Source organism: Podarcis pityusensis (genome assembly GCF_964106645.2).
Source record: "Podarcis pityusensis genome assembly, chromosome: 12".
Lineage (NCBI taxonomy): Eukaryota > Metazoa > Chordata > Lepidosauria > Squamata > Lacertidae > Podarcis > Podarcis pityusensis.
This window is the reverse complement of record NC_138037.1, coordinates 3,958,538-3,980,234: the sequence shown is the minus strand read 5'-3', so window position 1 is coordinate 3,980,234 and position 21,697 is coordinate 3,958,538. Positions and strand designations below refer to the sequence as shown.

Here is a 21,697-nt window from a genome sequence, read left to right as displayed (position 1 = left end):
GGGCTCGGGGTATTTGTCGGCCAGGTTCAGGGCTGGGGGGACGGACAGGTGGGAGCTCTCCGACATGGCACGCCGCATGGCCTTCCTCTGGTGGGCCCCTCGGTTGAGGAAGCCGCCATCGCCGCCAGAGCCCTGCTTCTCCCCCACCTCCGTGGAAAACCTCTCGTCTTCCATATCGTGGAGGTTGTTGAAGCAGCTGCTCCTGAAGTCGTCCTGGGCCAGTTCGACGGTGGTGGTCGGGGGTCCCAGCTTGGGCAGGGCAGGGGAAGGTGCGAACCCGCTCTGCACATAGCTGTCGTTGACCACTCCGATCACGCTGTAGGCGGGGGCCCCCTCTGTCTTCCCGGTCACCTCTGGGCAACCTAAACTGCTGGTCAGGATGGGGCTGAAACTGGGATTCCACACGCTGGTCTCCGGCTCGTCTGCGTATTTCCTGGGGTCGCTCCCGGTCTGACCCTGGTGGCATTTGGCTTCTGCCACCTTCTTACCTGCTGCCTTCTCCTGGTCGGTGATGGCTTCGTGCTGCCCCAGCCTGGCAGGCGACCTGGTGGGCTCTGCCTGCCCGGAGTGGGAGCCTGCGGCACTGATGCCCCCCAAGCCCCCTTCTGGGGGAGGGAATGCTTCCGAGATGAGAGCCCAGCTCTCAAGGTGACCCAGGGGGGCCATCGGGCATTTCTTGCCTTGCAGAGTCTCCGCATCGCCTCTTTTGTCCTTCGGGGCTGCCTTGAGCTCTTTGTCCAGTTTCCCTTCGAAGAAACACAGCTTGTCCTCGTCGGTGAAGCCCTGGCTGCTCTTGACCAGCCCATCCTTCAGCTGCCCGCCGGAGTTCACGTTCAGTCCGATCTCGTTCAGCTTGCCCTCCGTCCTCTGCCAAGCAAACTCGGTCTTCCCAAAGTCCTTCTGCGCCTCCATGCAGTGGAAGCCTTCCGAAATGCCCTCCGTGCTCTTGCCTTTGCACAGCTGGCTGTATTCGGAGAGGGGTGCGGAGGGCTGGTTGGAGAGAGACATTTCTGCCTGCTCTTCTCGCTTCTCGTCTCCTGAGCTGTAACACCACCCAGCAAGTGAGCCGGGCTTGCAGGCAGCCTGATGTGGTGACGACACACCATGCCCCCCTGTGCTCGTAGATAAAAAAATAAATAAAAAACCCCCTTCATCCCCAAGGGAACACAGCTTACTCAAATGTAGCTTTTTAAGCAAGACCCTTTTCTTTTTTAACGTTACAGGGCACACGGGTTTTCAGCCATCTCCTGAACATAAAAACGGAAATCTAATTTGCAGCTGCACTTCAAAGTGCCTATTGAGGTACTTCATTGCCATCCCTTTAAAGCAGCACAACGAGAAAGCCATAGGGGGTGAAATTTGTCCGCTGCTTTATCCAGGCGTCGATAGTCGAGGGAGACAAAACACAAACAAAAGCAAACGTTCCAAAGAAATGATGTTCTGTTTTTTTCAAAAGGTATGATATCTGGTGAAAGTGTTTGAGGAAACAGACATCTCCTTCCAGATATGCAAAAGCATTTGCTGCCTCACAATAAAGCCATCAGTTGGAACGGCATAAAACCGCCACAGAGGTTCTTTTCGCTGGACCAAATGAAAGTCGTGCCCGTCATGAGATGTGTCCAAAAAGCACACTCGCCAAGAGAGGTTTGAGGTGCTCAGTTCCATTGTCTGGAATCTGCGACACAAACAGGTATGCTGAGTTTTTGCAAACAGCAAAATGTCCTCTTCTTTTGGGGGAGAGGAGAAGCAGTAGCTCAGTGGTAGAGAACAGGAGCTGCGTTCAGAAGGCCCTGGGTTCAAGGAACCGGTAGGTGGTGATGTGGAAAATCCTCCCTTTCCCCGAGATCTTGGGAGAGCCGGGCAGAGTAGACCAACCTCCCCCAAACTGGATCACCCTCGAGTTGTTTCAAATTACAACAGCCATGCAGGCTGAGGCTGATGGTCCGAAAGATCTGGAGGGCACCAGGTTGGGGAAGGCTGGAGTAGACAACACCTGCCTGGATGGGCCAGCAGCCTGACCTGGCCTAAGGCAGCTGCCCTGCTCTCCATTCACAAATAGATCAAGCCGCACCAGTTGACAAATGGCCCTTGTCTCACCCTGTTCGTTTCAATGGAGTCTGCCCAGGAGACCACCTGCACAGGTGTTGCCAAAAGCATCCCATGGCACCTGAAAAAGTGGCTGGCGTATCTTGGCACAACCAGCCAAGGAAGCATCTGCTTTACACACAGAAAGCCACAGGTTCAATCCCTGGCATCTCCAGGTTGGGCTAGGAGGGGCCTCAGAGAACTATTACTACCAGTCTGTGCAGACAATATTGAGCAAGATGGCCCAACGGTACGTATAAGGCCGCTTCCTGTGTTGACACGGTTTCACGAGGACAAGAGCTTCCAGCGCTGCATGCTGCCATCTCTTATCAGCTCACGCCACAACCATTTCCAAGTTGCCACAAGACACTGGCTTTGATGCAAAGGCCCTTTCGCTTGCACAAACGGCAGGTGCCGATTCTGCCCACCCCTCCCATCTGCATCCATATCACATGGCAATTCCCCCAATCCTCTGGAGCCGCTTTGTGGGCAGGTGAGACAGGATGGTGGAACTGCATGTGTGGTTCCTGCGATCAAAGCCACGCCCTTCCCTGCTGTATCAGTCCAAACGTGGCTGCCGGAAAACCTGTCGTTGTTCCAGCCACTAAGGCTTCTATTTAGCAGCTTTGGAGCTCGCTCGTTAAACCATTTTCACTACTACATCAGCTCTCCGAGTTGTATGTCTTTTCTGCGGAAGGGAAAAGCACTCTGCATCTATCATTTTATGCACAAAGGCCGAACAGCATAGGTTAGTGCGCGGTACTTACGCATCAGAGCAGTGCCAGTGCTGTGAGTTCGCGCCTCACCTGGAGTACCATGTCTTTGAGAGCCAATAATAATACTAATAATAATTTATTACTATTCCATGTAGTGATGGACTACATGGAACTGGCTGAGATGACTGGCAGAATTCGAGACCAGGGAGAAGGGTCAATGGAAGAAGATTGGAAAAAATTCAAAATATACCTTCAAAAATATTGCAATATAAAAGACTGTTAGAAAGATGTTGGAAACCAGAAAATTAGGTCGTTTTGGTAGATATGATATAAAGGATTAAGCAAAAATGAGTTGGTGAAATTGATGAAACAGAGGATGTTTAATTACATTATTTTAAATTAAAATACGTAAATGAAAATAAGGTTAGAAGGACTTGCTGGAAATAAGATCTGAACTAGAATACAAAATTGGGAGGTGAGAGGAGGTCATGGAAATAAGTAAAGGGAAAAGGTTATGTAAAGGTTTAATCTGTTTTTGTTCTATTCTAACTCAATGCATTTTTATATTTTTTGTTTCGTCTTCTTCTTTATTCTATTTTATTGTTCACCTTTTTCTTGTTATTTCTTGCTTTGTTATGGTTAAATTTTTCTTTGTGTTTTGTATTTTTTTTTCTTTTTTTTGTAACTTTAAACTTGGAATAAATATCATTAAAAAAAAATAAAAATAAAAATAATTTATTACTTGTACCCCGCCCATCTGGCTGGGTTTCCCCAGCCACTCTGGGCAGCTCCAACAAAGATTAAAAATACATTAAAATGTGGTGTAGCAGTAAGAGTGTCAGACTAGGACTTGAGAGACCAGAGCTTGAATCCCCGCTCAGCCACAAAGCTCTCACTGGGTGACCTGGGGCCAGTTGCTCGCAGGGTTGTTGTGGAGATTAAACAAGGAAGGGGAAAACCATGTACGAAGCCTTGAGCTCCATGAGGTGGGGTATAAATGCAATTTTTTAAAAAAAAAAAAATCCATCAAGGCTCCTGCTGTGGCCACTCACTCTTCTGCCAACAAAGAATGAGCAACTGTTTTGGGGGGACTGCAACATACCTGGACTAAACGAGACCCTCCTTTCAGCCGGGAGAGCAGCCCCTGCAAGCAAAGCTCATCATCGCAGGCGTGGCGGCGGCTGCCCTTACAGCACAGTGCAGCAGTGACAACTCCCACTTATTAACTTGCTAGGAGTATTTTTAGACTCTGAGCTCCAGCACGCCCCCTGAATTTATCCTGCTGCACACAGAAATATTTTTTTTTAAAAAAAATTCAGCCTCCCTGATCTAGACATTTGCTACCTTGCATTTAAGTGCCGGGTGGAAGTCGTGTCGGAACGATGAATAAAGTAGGGCAAAGTCATATTCGCCTTTGTTTCCTGACACTCCCCAATTACCGCCCACCCAGCTCCACTGATCGCAAAGAGACGAGAGCTCACGCATGCGATCTTGCATCACACACACCCAGACAAGGCTTTAAAAACTGGCTGTCATCAGTCAGGCTCCCCTAGCCAGCGGCAGAGCTGCTGTGATGTCACGGAATGTTCACAACCATTCCAACATCTCGGTGAGAAATAGGATGGAACTATATAGCATCGGGAAATGGAAAGGAAGGCTTCGTTTGTTTGGGGGCAAAAATTCAGAGAGGGCAGATAGAGCTGTGCAATGCTGTCAGAAAAGGGTGGGGGACATACAGAAACATCAAAGGAGGGGGGGAAAGATGCAATGAGAAGCCTTTATCCTCTGCCCTAGAGCTTTAATCTTTTCCGTTATTTAAACCAGCACTTTTGGAAATTTGATTAAGTACGGGCAGCGGCAGCTCTCACATGTTGCAGAAAGGCAACTTTCATGTTTGAAAGGAGCAGGGGGATTTATTTTCTCTCTATATACGATAAATACTTCGGCTGTGAACATCTACCACCAGCGCTGGTGGAGTGATTATACCCTTACCTCTTTCTGCTCCTCCCTCGCTCCCTGTTCCGCTCCTCGGAAGGCTCAACTGAGATTCACCTGCCTGCCTGCTTTCCAAGATCTCTGCCTCTTCCCCACCTCCTTGCATGCATAATTGCAATAGAAGTTGCTGGCACAAGATGTGGCAGTGGCCAGAGGCTTGGATGGGTTTAAAAGGGGACTACAGAAAAACAGGGGGAATAGGCTTAGCGTTTAGCTATGACACCTAGATGGACCCTCCAGTTTCAGAGGCAGTCTACCTTTGACTATAGCTATTTCGAGATGAGTGCCCCCCCTTGCGCTACCTTGCTACTGCCTTTCTGTTGCAAGCTGCAAGTAGAATTGCAACAGAGACTTTGCACGCTATTAGGAGCCTGGTGTTTTTTCCAGTATACACCCCACGCCCCATGTTCTTCCCCAACAAGGGTCTACAGGTGTGGAAGGTCCAATTCACACAAGCAGCTATTTGAAGCTCAGCATCCACTCACTATAACCTTTGCGGTGGATGCCATTTTACGGCTCCTTTTATCCAAAGGTTCACACATCTTTTAATCAGCACTGAAACTCATTTCTAGCTATGAAATCCAAGTGTAATAGCACCACGACACTATAATGCTGTGTGAATTTGTTTTAATAAAGAGTGCTAAAACCCCTTTCCGATCATCGCCATTAACCACAATAATATAGTTTATAATGCTAAATACGGAACTGTTAATACTATGATACCATGGGTGATATTCCACGTGAGTTGGACAAGGTTCAGAAAGGAGCGAGCAAAAGGTTGGAGCACTTGGGGGCGTTTTTAGCCGAGAGAAAAGGTAAGAGGTAACATAATTCAAGTGCATAATATCATTATGGCAAGAAGAGAATGGACAGAGGAAAATATTTCACTCTCATTCATAACACTAGAACTCATGGGCATCCAACAAAGCTGAATGTTGGAAGTCCCAGCACAGAATAAAAGAAAGCCCTCCTTCACGCAGCACATGGTTAAACTATGGAACTCCCTGCCACAAGAGGCAGTGCCGGCCACCAACCTAGAGAACGCTAAAAGAGGGCTAGACAAATTCATGGAGAAGAGGGCTATCGATGGCTACTAGTCATGATGGCGATGGTCTGCCTTCCCGATGCTTCTAAATACCAGTTGCTGGAAACGACAGGAGGGGAGAGTGCCCCCGGGCACGGATCCTGTTTGCAGGTTCTCCACAGGCATCTAGTTTAAGGTTACCAGATTTTTTTCAATGAATCCGGGGACACTTCAATGGATTTTGTATGGAGACCGATGTGTAAATCCGGGAACTGTCCCCAGGAAACGGGGACGTCTGGTAACCTTAATCTAGTTGGCCACTGTGAGAATAGGATGTTGGAATAGATGAGCCATTGGCCTGATCCTGAAGGCTCTTATGTTCATAATTGCAGGCACAGATACACACCCCTCCCTCCCAAGGAGTTCCCAGGCTCAGAAAAAGAAACACACCCTCACCCAGTTGTGAATTTCAGAGCAAACTCTCAAGGTGAACCATTGTTTGGTTTTGCTCAGGATCCATGGTGCGCATGACAACAGAGCAGGCACACAGCCCAACAGCACGCCAGAGCTAATTGCTGCATCAGCACACCAGGACTCGAGTCCCAAGCTGCCAGCTCCCACCCACAGCAACCTTGCGTTTCTATTTTCGATTTGCTCCTCAAGCTAGTACTTATCCTGTTCAATGCCTTTTTTAAAAAGAAGAAAATCCAAGCAAACTGTTTCAGGCGAGGACCCCTCTGCACTGGTTTCTATGGCAACGGGCACCTTCCGGGATGACGAAGTGCCCCCCGATATACCCTCCCAAAGTCATGTGCAATTGCTAATTAAGTGTCGTCGCCAACCAGAGTCAACGATCGGACCAACTGGGTCAGCTGAAGTTGTGCATGCTGGGGAGAAGAATATGCCAAGAGCTTCGGGGGGGGGGGTTTACATCAGAGGATTCTTGCCTCGCTCACACGCACAGGGGTGGAATAAACGGAAAGGAACAGGGGAGCCGGCCCTGTTCCAGCAAACTTCAAGCACATGAAGCTAGGGATCCACAGGCTTGCTCCCCTTGTTCCGTTTTATTAGGCATCAGATAAACCAGGGAATGAGGGGATGCGGGTGGCGCTGTGGGTTAAACCACAGAGCCTAGGACTTGCCGATCAGAAGGTCGGCGGTTCGAATCCCTGCGACGGGATGAGCTCCCGTTGTTCAGTCCCTGCTCCTGCCCACCTAGCAGTTCAAAAGCACACCAGAGCAAGTAGATAAATAGGTATCGCTCCGGTGGGAAGGTAAACGGCGTTTCCGTGTGCTGCTTTCAGTTTGCCAGAAGCGGCTGAGTCATGCTGGCCACATGACCCGGAAGCTGTACGCCGGATCCCTCGGCCAGTAAAGCAAGATGAGCGCCGTAACCCCAGAGTCGGCCACGACTGAACCTAATGGTCAGCGGTCCCTTTACCTTTAAACCAGGGAAAGGCAGAGACTGGTTCTTTTAATTGTTCACCAGGAGAGTTAACAGATCCACATCCAGCTCTTAAACTGATGTGCGGAACCATCTCAGCGGACCTTGATCTAGCTTCTGCCCAACCCAAAATAAACCAGCAGGGAAGACTATGCCAAAACTTGTCATTTGTGTGTTCATTTATTTTATGCAGGGAACACCTGTGTGTGCTGGGCAGTGTTTGACGAACCGACCTGGACCATGCAGTCGTCATTTGACTCTTCTCCATGTGCCTCCTCTATGAGAGGTCCACAGGGTGGCAACAAGGGAACAGACCCTTTTCCGCAGTGGCTCCCTGTCTGTCAAATGCTCTCCCCATGGAGGCTCACTTGTTTTTTTGTTGGTTTTTTTAAATGATATTTATTGAAAATTTTTAAAATTACAGAAAAAGACAAAGCAGAGAAAGAAAAAAGAAAAAACAGAAAAGAGAAAAAAGAGAAAAAAACAAACAAACCACATCCAACAATACAAATTCAAAAAACAAAAATACACCACAAACAGATAAAAATAAAACCAACATTCTCAAATCTTCAACTTTCATTACCTTCTTTCTTTGACCTCCTCCTCCTCCTCCCTTTTTTTGTATCCCAGTTAATAATTATCGCAGCAAATCCTTTCCATATTTCATAATATTCTGTCATTACATTACCTTAATCTATTTTCATCTTATCTTATAAAAAACCTTAAAACTTAAATCTTTTTTTTACCAACTTCTCATAACCATAATATTCTTGCCTAATTCTTTAAACATTTTTGCTAGAGCCAAGTAGTTTCGTTCCAACATTTTTCTAACAGTCATCAATTTTATAAAACAATCCTAGTGATAAAAAAAAAGAAATAGAAACAATCCAATCTTCATCCAGCGTCCCTTCCTCCTGGTCCCGGGTTTTGTCAGTCCTTTTTATCCCATCGATCTAGCGCATTAACCTGGTAACCTTATATCCGAGGCCCTTAAGTCCCTTCCATGTCCCTTCCGCAGCTCTTCTTCATATTCACCTTTTACTCGTGGGAACTCCAACTTGGTAATGTTTTTGACCCTTTTCAACAAATCAGCCCCTTTTCCATAGTCCAGACTAAACTCCATGTAGTATTTAAAAACATGTTTCAGAATCCCTCCAAAATTGAGAGCCCCCACAGCTCCAAACATCTCACGGCCCATTGCCAGACTCGGAAAGTCCAAACAACCCCATGGAGGCTCACTTGGTGCCTTCACTACATAGCTTTAGGCAAAAGGAGAAAACATCCCTCTTCTCCAAAGCCTTTGGCTGATTAAACAATACAGCCTTTTAAATGCATTTGTGTTATTGTTTTGCTTTAACTACAGTGGTACCTTGGGTTAAGTACTTAATTCGTTCCAGAGGTCCATTCTTAACCTGAAACTGTTCTTAACCTGAAGCACCACTTTAGCTAATGGAGCCTCCTGCGGCCGCCGTGCAGCCACCGCACAATTTCTGTTCTCATCCTGAAGCAAAGTTCTTAACCCGAGGTACTATTTCTGGGTTAGCGGAGTCTTTAACCTGAAGCGTATGTAACCAGAGGTACCACTGTACTTATTCTGTACTTCTATTCTGTATTTTTATCTTGTGAACTGTCCTGAGATCTCCAGGTGAAAGGCAGTATATAAATTTAATAAATAATAATTACATACAATTCTACCACCTCACGCTACACAACAAGCTCTGAGGTCCCAATCCACTGCAAAGCTGATGGGTGGCTGTGAAAATGCCACCTAAGACGCCCCTCACAGGGTTGGCAACCAGCGCGTGAAACCAGCATGCAAGCCCAAAACCGAAACAATGGGCTCGGTATTTTCGGTTGACGGGTACATAATTCTAACCTCCTTGTGGTACCAAAATAAGCACTCTTGCTACATGCAAGAAAGCTGTGCCTTAGCAACAGCAGTGATGGGCAGAAGAGGCAATGAGCCGTAGAAAGACAAGGAGATGCCCCACCTTGCAGAGTTTTCTAGTCTCTGCCACCAGAGCTATAATAGCACACAGCTGGAGGCAGTTCTGTATGGGGGAAGAGGCACCAAGGGGATTATCTGTATGCAAACTCACAGGCCTCTCCATCTTTAAGGAGGAGGAATGGGCCACCACACCTCAAATGAGCAGTAACACAGAATAATTGGAAAGCAAACAGCCTTCCAACTTTTCACCGTGATACATTTTGACTGAGAGTCAAGAGCCGTGTGCCAAGACAACCAACATCTGCTGTCAAAAATAAAACAAAGGAGGAGCACAGCAGCTGAACTCTGTGAATAGGAGAAACCCAAATGTTGCACTTATTTACATTCTTTTTAATTCCTTTCGGGGTGGGGTGAGACTAGTCCACAAGCACCGCTCAAGTCCACCTACACAAAGGATTTCAAACATGTATTTCCATCCCATGGACTGCAAGAAGATCAAACCTCTCCATTCTGAAGGAAATCAGCCCTGAGTGCTCACTGGAAGGACAGATCCTGAAGCTGAGGCTCCAGTACTTTGGCCATGAGAAGAGAAGACTCCCTGGAAAAGACCCTGATGTTGAGAAAGATGGAGGGCACAAGGAGAAGGGGACGACAGAGGACAAGGTGGTGGGACAGTGTTCTCGAAGCTACCAGCATGAGTTTGACCAAACTGTGGGAGGCAGTGGAAGACAGGAGTGCCTGGCATGCTCTGGTCCATGGAGTCACGAAGAGTCGGACACGACTAAACAACAACAACATTTCCATCCTGCTCTTTACAAGTGGTTTTCCACCCACCCCAAATAAACTAGCCAGGTCTACATTTGGCTTAGCTTTAGCAATACTGCAAGATGCTCCCCACGTGCCCTAACAAAAGCCAAGGTTATAGAAATACACGCTCCATAGCTGGAGGGAGCTCTTGGAAGAGGAAGAGATCAGGACAGACTTTATAATTCCAATGAACCCAAAGCTCTGGACCTCTCTCTGTCCCAGCCTCTTCCTGCTCACAAAGCCCTGTTGCCTCTTCAGCTTCCAATACCCCCTCTTCCCAGTCTTCTCCCTCTGACCACCCATTGTAGTCCCATCAGCAACCCCTGGGCTCTGAGCTTTCTTCCCTTGGGGGTTCCCTAGTTGGTGCCTCCTCTGCCTTCAGCCAGTCCACGACAGGCTGCTTCTGGTGCTCCTATCTTAGAGGAAGCCAAGGTGACAAGCCTTGTGGTTTGCTAGCGCTCCAGGCCTTCATTGACAATGAGAAGGCCTCTCCTCCTCCCAGAGGGGAGGGGTTGGGAGCGGGAGCAGCTTCCCGCTGGGGGGCAGGGAGGCGTGCTCGGCTCCCTGCTCCTGATTGCTTCTGCTGCCGTGGCCAAGCCTTCCAGCTGACCAATAGGGCCGGCTGGTGGGTGGGGCTAGCCACATTTAAACAGCCGCGGCAGAGCTCAGCTCTGTTCCTGCTTTCTCCCTCTTAGGTCAGCTTCTTTTTGCGTATTGACCTTGCTATGGACTTCGGTTGGTTGCCTTGGTTGCCCAAGGGGCCCGATAGGACTTTTTTATCCATTTGACAAATTGGCACCAGCCTTTTGGTTTTTTTGCCTACCTCGTAGCAATTCGTCACAATTTTCTGGTATTGGTGGCTAGGGCGTTGGAATATGTGTGCTGTGTTGGAGGATTGGGTATGCGCCATCATCTACCCCTCCTCTTTTGGGTATTCAGTTAAAGGAATCCGGCAGTTGTGGATCCTGTCCGATGCCCTGCTGGTGGCTAGGGCCATGGCACGACCCCCGGTGACGTCATGGGGGAGCTTCCATTTGTATTTGCATCAACAAGCTCCTCCCATTGGTTGTTAACCCTAACTCCCGGCTGTGCGGGGTGGAGTCTGGTATTGCTGTTTCATCCAATGCCTAAGCCAATACTACTCACATGCTGTAACCAATAAATGTTGTGGCCCAATTTTGCCCATTAACCTAAAATAACGTGTCTTTGTGTCTTATTATACTCCTATGTGGGTGGCGGGTCCTTGACTCAATAGGGTTGTTCTTGGCTGGTGACTGAGTGCTCGTCCCTCATCCCCGCCTAACGTCCAGTTCGCAATAGATTCATGGATCTGCCGTTGTCAGAGGCAGAATAACGGGCTGGAAACTTGCTAGAGCAATGAACATCTGCAGCAGGAACCAAAGCTGCTCCCCGGTCCCTCTCACACGCTCATGACACCATGAAGACAGGATTACGAGTTCCTTTGGAACTGGCGACTGGCAATTAGGGCTGACAAAATTCACTCTAGGGAGCTGTCCAGTTGCTAAACACCTTCCACCCTCCTTTTGCAGTCAACACTGGGGGCGTGGGGCCTTGCGGCCTTGCCAGAGGGCTGCTAACACCCCTCAAGTCCTCTCGTCAATCCCACGCTGACGGTGCTGACATTCTAACTGCAATGTCACCCTCTCCACCAGCCAGCCTGCTTTCAATCTGGGGTACATGCCTCAGGGGAAGAGAGAAGGATAGCTCCTCCTGCCATTAAGGCAAGCTTCAATCCTTCCGAGCTCTGCAGAACTGAACAGAGCCCACGTAGGCAGTTGACTCACACAGAGGGGATCCTGCAAAGCAGGTGGGAGTCTTAAGGCATGCTGTGCAGCTTGCAGTCCAATTACCTGCGATCGTTCATTCGTTTAGGGCCAACCTTTCTGTTTGTCAACGGCTCCCAAGGTTTGCCTTTTTGCAAGGAAAACACACACACACACAAAGGAAAAGGCTTCCAGCAATTCTATTTTCCTTTTTTGAAAGAAGGCACTACCTCTATAAACACCCTCCATTTTCTACCCCCATGCAAGAAACACACACACACCCCACTCTAGAGGCATAAATTCATGCAAGGAACAGCACTTCCACCAAAATAGAAGTACTTTATGCGTTATGCAACCGTCATTAAATATACAAAACCTCTCAGAAACCACAGCAAAACATTAAGGCCAGCATGGCTCAATCTTAAAAAAAAAGCTTTTCCATGCAAGCAGATGTTATGATATTCCGTCAAACAGCATTAACACTTCTTGCTTAGTGACAACAGAAGACGGGTGTTTGTTAGGGAAAGGCGTTCGTTCTCATGTTCATTCAGCATTGGGGAAATCTATGCTTCTGATGGAGATCTGACGCTATCTGATAATCTAACAACAAACAGTTTGCAGTAAAGCCATGTAGACATGAAAAGATGGGGAGGGGCTGTTGCTCAGAGACCGAGTACACACTTTCCACAGAGAAAGTCAGAGGTTCAAACCCAGTTGAGGAACTCCAGGTTGCAGGATTAAATGCAGGTGCTGGCTGAACATGCCTTTTCAAGGCGGATCAAAATGGGTGGTTTAAAATCACTAAAACTGAAACTTAAAAACCCCACTAAGCTTGTCTTCAAAATAATAGCTTGTATAATATTAAAGTAAGCTGCATAATGCATAAAAGTGATCCATCGAGCAGTGCATTCAGAAACATGTTGTAAAATGATTGTTAAATACATATATATATATACAAAGCATCCCACTACTGAATGGAAAATAAAGATGGGTTAGCTGATTTAAACCATTGCTTTAGATCTCCTTGACTGAACTGATACAACTTACTATTTCGTTACGTTTTATTTTTTGCCTTTTATCCCATTTGTTCACGCCTGAGGAACAGGAACCAAGCGCCCCTCTGCTTGCCCATAAGCAATAATGGGTGTGTGAGAGGCAGACTGGACATTTAAATATATGCAGGCGGTTTCATTTCCATTGCAAGACCAGACCGTTTCCTCAACTCAATATGTACTGCTTTCTTTTCAGAGGGGCACTCTGCACATTCATGAATTACTCATGCCCCCCCCCCAACATTCAGGGGCCTTGGAAACAGCTTCCCACAGCTGCGTTGCACACAGTTGAGAAATGACGTTTGTCGTGGGCTGACCACGTGAGCCAACCACCATATGACCATCTCCATGCCAGCAAGAGGGACATTCATGACCAGCACCAAGTTATTGAATGGGCTCGTTTTCAAAAGGGGGTGGGGAATCATTACTAATAGCCTGTCAGGCTTCAACCTGCGAGCATTTTGAGACTTGAGAAATGAATGCACCAAGACCTGAACCTCAGGTAAGGGGAAACCTCCGAGCAATGTGGTGTCAAGAAGCTATTTTGCTAGACGACGCAACGCTTTTTCAACATTAGTGAGGAGGAGTACAAAAATACTTAAGCAAGAACAAGCACATAAAGATAAGCTTTGGGAGCTCGTTTTATACATTTGTCAGTTCTTCGACAACTTGGCCATTAGCACCCTGGTGAAAACAGGCAAGCAGAGTCAAAAACAGGCTCTTAACGGGAACAGCCAAGACACAAGTCATGCCAGGTGCATCGGACGCAGGATTAACAGTTAGGTGCTCATGCCAAGGGGCAGGTTCTCACACACAAGCTGTAGTATATGCATTAGCTGCCGACGAGCCACAGCTGCAAAGACACACCTTTCTCTTGCCTTTGTAGATTTGGGCTGTCCGCTTTCGCCGGCCTTCTCCTCCCTTGCTCTTGCACAGCAGCGACTCTCGATGGCGGCGGGGGGAGAGGAAGCCCTCTCGACTTTGTGGGTCTCATGTAGCCTTTCATTTGCTCGGCGCCTCGGGCCCTCCTCTCCTCTTTCTTCGTCGCTCTCGCTCCTTGGTTGCCACCGTCAGCCACCGCCTGCGGGATCAGCTCTCCGGCTTCAGAGCCAGAACTCTGCGTGCCCTTTGGTTGGGCTGCCTGGCTTGGCAGATGTGCCTCTTCCTCTTTGCTGGCCGCCTGCGCTGGGACACTGATCTCTGGCTCCTTCACATCATCCAGCTTCAGAGGTTTGAATGAGTCTTTTGGTTTAGGAGCAGAAGCAGCTTCCTCCCCGTGAACATCCTCTGGGACCTTATCTGCCCCTGCCTTACTTCCTAAACTATCCGGACGTTCAGAGGTCTTTGGTTCAGCGCCTTTGCTTTTTTCAACTGGCTCTGAGCTGCCACCAACGAGCGCCGTTGTCAGTGCCTGGAGTACTGCTGCTTCTCTCTTGTTCTCCCAAAGGGGTGGCAATTCCCCAGAAGGGGTGCTGATTTCTTTTCCGACAGATCCGTTTCCTTCTGTCCCAGCAACTAGCAGGGCAGTCTCCTTGGGGCCAGGTCCAGAGCCTTGTGTTTTCTCCACCAAGCTTTCCCTTCCATCTTCATCCAGGACGGAGCTGAACGCCTTGTCCTTTCCTGCTGTTAGCTCCTGCTTGGCATGGGGTCTCTTGCTTTTCTTCCTTTTCTCCCTCGTTTCGTCGCCCGCTTTCAGCAAAAGGGAAGCCTCTATCGCGGCCTCGTGGCCTCCCAACTTGGCCACGTTCTCCTTCGGCTCATGCTGATCTTCCACGATGCTTTTACTGGCATCCTTCAGCATTTCGGAAAGAAAAGGCTGCTCCTTGCTCAGCTCGCTCATGAACTTGCCTGGGTCTTCTAGAAAGGGGCACCCCAGCCCTGGGCTTTTGGAAGGGGCTTCGTCAAGACCACCAGCACTGGGGGAAGCAAAGGGGCCAAACAAGCTCATCTTGTTCTCTTCCCAGTGTACCTGATGCCCCGGGGGAAGGCTTTTGATGTTCCTGTTCTCGTCTACAAACTCCATTTCCTCCATGCCTTGGAGGAAGCCAGCCAATTTGGGGTGCTGCCCTTGGTTTGTGGGATCCACCTTTGCTTGCGAGGCGGGTTGGTCAGGGCCACTCGCTGCCTTCTTGCTTTTCCTGTCGTTGCCCCTCTTTGCAGCTTTTGCAGCAGGGTCTGGCTTACTGGCAAGAGCAGACCCGCCACCGCTTCCCTCCTTGCTGCTTCGTGGAGAAAGGGGCTCTTTCTGTTCATCTTCTCTTTGGTCCACCAAAAGTGTGCCTGTCTCTCCTTTGGCTTCTCCCCAAAGAAAGGGACATTCCAAACTCAGCTTGTCTTTTCGATTCTTGGCGTCCTCTGATCCTCTGGATGTTCTGCTCACATCAGAACCTTGCCCTGCATCTCTTGCCTCCTTCAAGGGATGGTCTTTCTCTTGGACTTTAATCAGGGATGGAGCCTCCTCCGTTTTAGCCACCTCCCCATGTTCAGCAGCTAGCCTGGCAGGTACAGACTTTGCTTCCATGGCTTGGACACAAACCTGGTGGCTCTGCCCGCCTACATCCCTTTTCCTCGGTTCTTCTGCCACCAGCTCCGTAAAGGGATGGGGGGATTTCGGCAATTCTGTCCTGTCTCTAGGATCTAGACTGGCTTCCTGACCTTTCTCTGTGTCTTTAGCGAAGAGTTCCTGCTTTGCAGTGCTGGTTTTTGGATCAGAAGCGACCGGCTGCTCAACGCCACACTTCTTCGGGGCTGTGTCCAAACTCCCCTCCTCCCCCTTCTTTCTTTCAGATTTCCCCACCGGTTTTGCAGCAGGAACCTGCACTTCACTGCTCTCCGGCTGTTCAAGCAGAGGGGCGCCACCCATGCCAGCAGCACCTGATTCTTTGGTGGTACCATCAGCCTTCTCAGAAGCCTTGCTCAGGTCAGAGGCCGCCTCCGGCAGAAACGGCTGCTCTGGCGGAGTCTTCCCGGACTTTTTGCTCCTCCCATTGCTGGTCCTCTTTTTGGGCTTGCTCCCCGGCAGGGCTGAAGCGGGGCTCTCCAAAATGGCGAAGCTGGGCCCTTTGCTCTCACCAGGCACGGTGGCTCCCTTGGCTTCAGGAGGGCCTGCCTTGGCTGGTGTCTCCAAGATGAAAGGGTATGCCGAGGAAGGGAAGTCGACCCATTCGCTTCTGCCGGTTGGAACCCCTTGCACCTTCTCCTTCAAGGAGGCTGCAGCAGGAGCTTGGCGCTCGGCTGTATCTGCAGCAGAAGCTTCCGTCCGTTGGCTTGCAGCTAAGAAGTCAGCTGCTTTGCTGGAATCGTTCTTTTCTTTAATCTGGTCAGCTCTGCTCGCTTCAGCAGGCGAGGGGCCAGTGCCACTCTCCACTGCTGGAGGAAACGATGCCCCCAGCGAGCTTCTCTTCATGGCTTTCCTGCTCTTCCCCTCACTGCTCCTCTTTGGTTTCTCTTGCAACGCTGCAGAGACAAGAGCTGCTTTGCTGTCCGCTGAGCTGGAGAAGCCAGCTACCTCGGGGCTACTGGCTGCCATGCTTCTTTCAGGAGGCGTCACAGCTTCCTCCGCCCCCGGAGCTTTGCCCACATCGGCCCGGTCCTCCAAGAGGGAGAGCAGCGGTGCCGGAGGATTCTTAACCCGCTTGCTTCTGCCATCGCTGCCCCTCTTCTTAGCCTGTGCCCCAGTTGGCTGTTCTGGTGTGCTGGAGCTGGCTCCCTTGGCCATCTCAGTAGAAGGTGCTTCAGCACTGCCAGGTGTTTTGGTGGGAGCAAAGGGCTTGCCCAGATCAGACTTGCTTTCCAAGAAAAAGGGGGTTTCTGCCGAACTAAAATCAAGAGTGGCACTTTTTGCGGGGCTGCTCCCCTGTGCGTCGCCTGGTGAACACTCCCTGGTGGGGCTCGGCTCTGGCGCAACAGGGAATTTCTCCTTGCTCTTATCGGGAGAACTCATTTCCGTGGCTGGCTCCACGGCCTTTGCTTCAGCGGGAGATTTGGCAGCTCCCTCGCCAGGACTTCTGCCCTGCTTGCCCTTCTCTTCCTTCTTGGGCTCCTCCACCAGCACCTCCTGCAAAGGAACCAGGCCCTCTGGGGCGACCTTCTCACCTGAAGCTGCTGGTTTTGTAAGCAGGACTTCAACTTCCTTGCCCACCGCAGGTTTGGCCTCCAAAGCGGGCACAATGGGGACCGAGTCCTTGTGAGTTGAGCCTTCCTCCAATGTCCTGCTTTTCCCAAAGGGTGCCATTTCCACAGGACTGGCCTGTGGCCAGGTGGGGCTTCCTGGCTGATTCTTCTGGACATGGCGCTTCAGCTGCTCCTCAGGAGGCTCCCTGCTTTTAGATGGCGATTTCAAGCTGCCATCCCTCATCTCTTCCACTTGGCCAAATTTTGCATCCAATGCAACATTATCAGCCGGAAGGGCCAGCTCTCCTTTTACAGAAACCGGGGCAAGGCTGTCCATAATTTGGCCCTCTCTCTCAAGCACCGAAGGATCCTTCCCGGTGACGTCCACAGGGGCTCTTGAGACCTCTTTAGCGCTCTTCCAGGGCTCAGTAAAGGGGACCTCGGGCTTCTGGGGTTCAGGAGCACACAGGGGAGCTTGCGGCCTTTCGGAGCTGTCCTCCCACATCTCTGCCCCCCTTGGCTGCTGGACCCTCTTCTGCTTCTGCTTTTTCTTCTTCTTCTTCAGTGCCGCGGAAGCTTCCAGGTCCCAGCTCTCCCTCGCGCCCTCTGCAAACTCAAACGCCTGGCCGGCTGCCTTCCTGTAAGGAGCTCTGCTCCGGGGGGACGTCCCGGCGACAAAGCCACTGCACTCTGTCGCCGAAAAGGGGTCGCCTCCTTGGTTGTGGCTCCTGGGTGCAGCCGGGAGACCTACAAGAAGCTCCTCCGGGGCATCGGCCGCAGGCAGCCAGGCAGGTTTCGCTCTGCCAACCCTGCGGTGGTGGTCGCTGGGTTTGTTAGCGTGTCTTCCTTGGGCAGGAAGCGCACCTGGAATACAGGAAGGTTGCTGGAGTACCGGAGGAATTACTCACCAAAAGCGGCTTTCAGCCAGGCTCCCAGTGCCTACAGTCAGCGCTAGTACTGACTCCCACTTTAGTTAAGTACAGTTTTGGAAGCAAGATAAGGGGTTGTGGGGTACCCATCTCCTCTACTTTTTGCATTTCTCTCCGCCAAACATATCTCGTAACATGGACAAGGTCTCTGGAAGAGTCATCGCTTCTACATTACAGGGCAATGTGAGAATTGCTTTTGTGCTTAGAGATCCCATAAGGCCCTTCTAGGATGGATTTCAGGGTCTGCCTTCCCTCTTTTTCTGGGGCGTGGGGGACGCCAGGTGCACGCAGGCAAGAGCTCCGGAAACAGGGAACTCTCCCAGCAGGAAGCAAGCTCTGTTAACAAGCTGGGGGCATGACAGAGCATGGGGGCACATGGCTAGATGGAGAAGGCAGGAAAAGCTCAGTGATGAGAAAGGGGATCATTTGCTGCGGTTGGAGAACATAGGGTGTTTTTCTTGCTCACAGCAGAGACTGCAAAGTCAACTTTGCACTGCTGGGACCCCAAATCACCCCCAGATGGGCAGTGGGAATGCACACTTTAAGGGAAAAGATTTAGGACAGGCAAAAAAAAAACCCCACACCCCAAAAAGCAACAGACCAGCATTGTTATGAGGTCTGTGACCAAAATGGTTCTCCTAAATGTCAGACCAGAACTGAGACCTATATGGTAACCAGAAAGGGACAATGTTGCATAGAAAACTCAGCAATGGGGATGAGTTGCCTGTATTTAACCTAGCTCCCAGGAAGGGGGGGGCAGAGATGCCCAGTTTTGGGACTGGGGAGCAAGTAGAAATAAGAAACAAGAAATGAAGCTGAGGCCGTTTCCTAACCACATAGGAGAAGGAAGAGGTTTGCCTCTTTGGCTGCAAAGGGATAGGCAATTTGCAACACAGAGAGAAAGGTAAGAGTATGGTGGAGATGGAAAACAAGAACGGGAGACGCAGCTCAGCTGCTCCTCTGTTGCCGCTGCCTCTGCCTACCTGCAGGTTCCAGGGCGGCCTTGCCCTGAGGCAGCTCCGCGGGATGGTCAGGGCGAGCTTCAGGTGCGTCCTTTGGCTTGGGCACTTCCACCACAGCAGCCAAGGGCTCCTTAGCGTCTGCTTTGGACTCTCCCGGGGGTACCTGTTCTTTTGACTCTGCTAGAAATAAAAGCATAAAAGGCATCAGTGCTTTTCGTAAAAAAAAAAAAAAAAAAAAGCAAGAAGACAAGACTGGCAGGTGCTAGGATAGTTGTGTACAAACATAGACTTGCCATGGACAAATTGAACGATATCTGGAATTCATTATTTTATAAATATTGTATCAGTTTGCTTGGTTAAGGAAAACAACTATCCCCCCCCCCCTTTTGTAATGGTACACATTACAGTTGTTGCTGTTTTGCTTACTACATGGGTACACTTTCTTGTTTCTTCTTCTTTTGTGTGTCTTATCTTACTCTGTGCACTTGTAATTTTGTACCTTTTATTTCTCAATAAAGAATATAAAATAAATAAATAAGAAACAAATGAGTAGTCAAGACAGGATAGCCATCTCCAACTATCTAAAGGGCTGCCACGTGGAAGGTGGAGCTAGCTTGATTTCTGCTGCTCCAGAAATCCAAGCCAATGGATTCAAATGACACAAAAGGAGAGAGACTTTGGCTAAACTTTAGGAAGAACTTTCCGACTGTAAGAGCCGTTTGACAGTGGAAGATACTTTGTAGGAAGGTGGTGGGCTCTCCTTCACTGGAGGTTTTCAGACAAAGGTTAGGTGACCATATGCCAGGGATTCTTTAGCTGTGACACCTGCTTTGAAGGGGGTTGGAGCAGTTGACGCCTGGGGGTGCCAAACCTACCATTCAATGATTCTATGAGAATCACCACCTCCGCCCCCACCAGTCTGCTCCCATGACTAAAAACACATTCTCTAGGTAACATGTCAAAACCAGCTGCCCAAGACTGCAGAGGACAGATAAATACGCCAGCTTCACCATGATCCTGGGCTGAGCGATGTAGACCATTGGCCTAGCCAAATGCAGCCATCAGGACAGTACAGTGGTACCTCGGGTTACATACACTTCAGGTTACATACGCTTCAGGTTACATACGCTTAAGGTTACAGACTCCGCTAACCCAGAAATAGTACCTCGGGTTAAGAACTTTGCTTCAGGATGAGAACAGAAATTGTGTGGCGGCGGCACAGCAGCAGCAGGAGGCCCCATTAGGTGCTTCAGGTTAAGAACAGTTTCAGGTTAAGAATGGACCTCCGGAATGAATTAAGTACGTAACCAGAGGTACCAATGTATTACCCGTTTCAAGATCTCTGCCTGCCAATATCCCCTATGTGCAGCTGTCCATCCATCTACCCTGTTTCTTCCAAACACCCCAATCGCCAGCTCAGCCCCCACCTCTATTGTACTTGTGGGGGCACCGCTGGTGGGCCTCCCTGCTGCTGCCTCCCCACCATGAGAGAAGCAGGCTCAATCTCCTGATACGAGGAGGGTGTGGCTTCCATTGGCGCTGGCAGAAGGAAGGAAAGCAGCTTTCCCCATAGGAAGTGACATCGCTTCCCCACATCTTTCCTTACCTGCAGGCTCCGGATGAGGCGCCACAGGTGGAACCGACAGCGGCTGCTTGTTCTCCTTCGACTTCTCAGTAGGCTTGCTGGGAGGCTGTTTGTCCTTTTCCCCAAGCTTCTCCAGAGCAGGGAAGGTCTCCCAAGGCTGGAGGGGCGAAGAAGGCGTCTTAGGCCCTTCTTGGCTCGCAGCGGGCTGGTTGGGAGAGATCTTGCTCTCTTCCGCTTTCTTCTCTAAGTGCTGGCTGGGAGAAGCTTTGGGCTCTTCTGCTTTGGGGGCTGGAGCAGCTTTACTCACCCCCTCCTGCACATGCGGACCCTCACTGACCTTCTCTGTGTGCTGGGCAGGAGGAGCCTTTGGCTCTTCGACTTTCGGGCTTGGGGGCTGCCTCTCCTTTTCCTCCATGGGCAAAATGAGAGGGGGCTTGGTTTCCTCCATTTTCTGGGTGGGAGGCTTGGTTGCTGCGCTTGCCTCCTTCTCCTCTCCCCACTGGCTGAAGAAAGGCTGGCTGTCGTCCACTTTCTGGCTGGGAGGAGTCTTCCTTGAGAGCTCCTCTGCCTTCTGAGACTGGCTGGCCTCTTCCTTCTCCTTGTGCTGGGTGGGGGAAGGCCAGCTCTCCTCCTGTTTCCCCAGCACAGGAAAACCGCCAGTACCTGGAGCTGGAGCTGTAGCGTCTGCGGCCTTTGCTTTCTGCTCCTTCGTCGCTTCTGGAGAGCCTATACATAGCAAAAGAAGGAAGAGGTGCCTTTTTTCATCTGCGCCACCCAACTGCCAATGATTCCCCTCTAGGATCAGTGATACCAGTCCACACTTCTGTCCTCAACCAACACATCTCCAAAAGAAGCAGGTGGCTGGATGGCGGGTGCTGGGGACAGATGGACAGTGACCATACCATTCCTGCCCTGCCCGTGAGCTTCCGCCCAGGATGTGGGGAGACAACCTGTCCTGCACAGTGCTACACTACCTTGGAAGGAGCAGGTCTGTAGCTTGCGGGTGCTCCTGTATTTGTCACATTTGGCTAAGGTGGCCTTAGTGGTTGGAGTGCCTTTTTCTAGCTCTGTCCAATTCATCGGCTTTCGGACAGGAAGGACTGCATTGCAAGGGGCTGGACTAGATTTTTATTTTATTCACTATATTTATATGCTGCCCTCCATCAAAAAAATCCCAGGGTGATTCACAAGAGAAAAACGAGATGGCCTTTGGGGTCCCTTCCAACTCTACAATTCTGATTTGGCCATTGCGC

General features: G+C 50.0%; 1 protein-coding gene across 13 annotated transcripts in view; it reads right to left on the bottom strand.

The window, feature by feature from the left end:
* The window catches only part of MAP4 (microtubule associated protein 4), a 178,330-nt gene that overhangs the window by 65,240 nt on the left and 91,393 nt on the right, over positions 1 to 21,697 (bottom strand). For 12 of the 13 annotated variants that reach the window (XM_080973947.1, XM_080973943.1, XM_080973950.1 and 9 more), the window contains 3 exons: positions 20,466 to 21,170; positions 18,881 to 19,039; positions 13,723 to 17,832 (listed from right to left, as the gene is read on the bottom strand). In XM_080973947.1, the coding sequence (XP_080830073.1) occupies positions 13,723 to 17,832; positions 18,881 to 19,039; positions 20,466 to 21,170 (4,974 nt within the window). The remainder of the gene's footprint in view (positions 1 to 13,722; positions 17,833 to 18,880; positions 19,040 to 20,465; positions 21,171 to 21,697) is intronic. The other variant, XM_080973948.1, reaches the window with a different exon arrangement.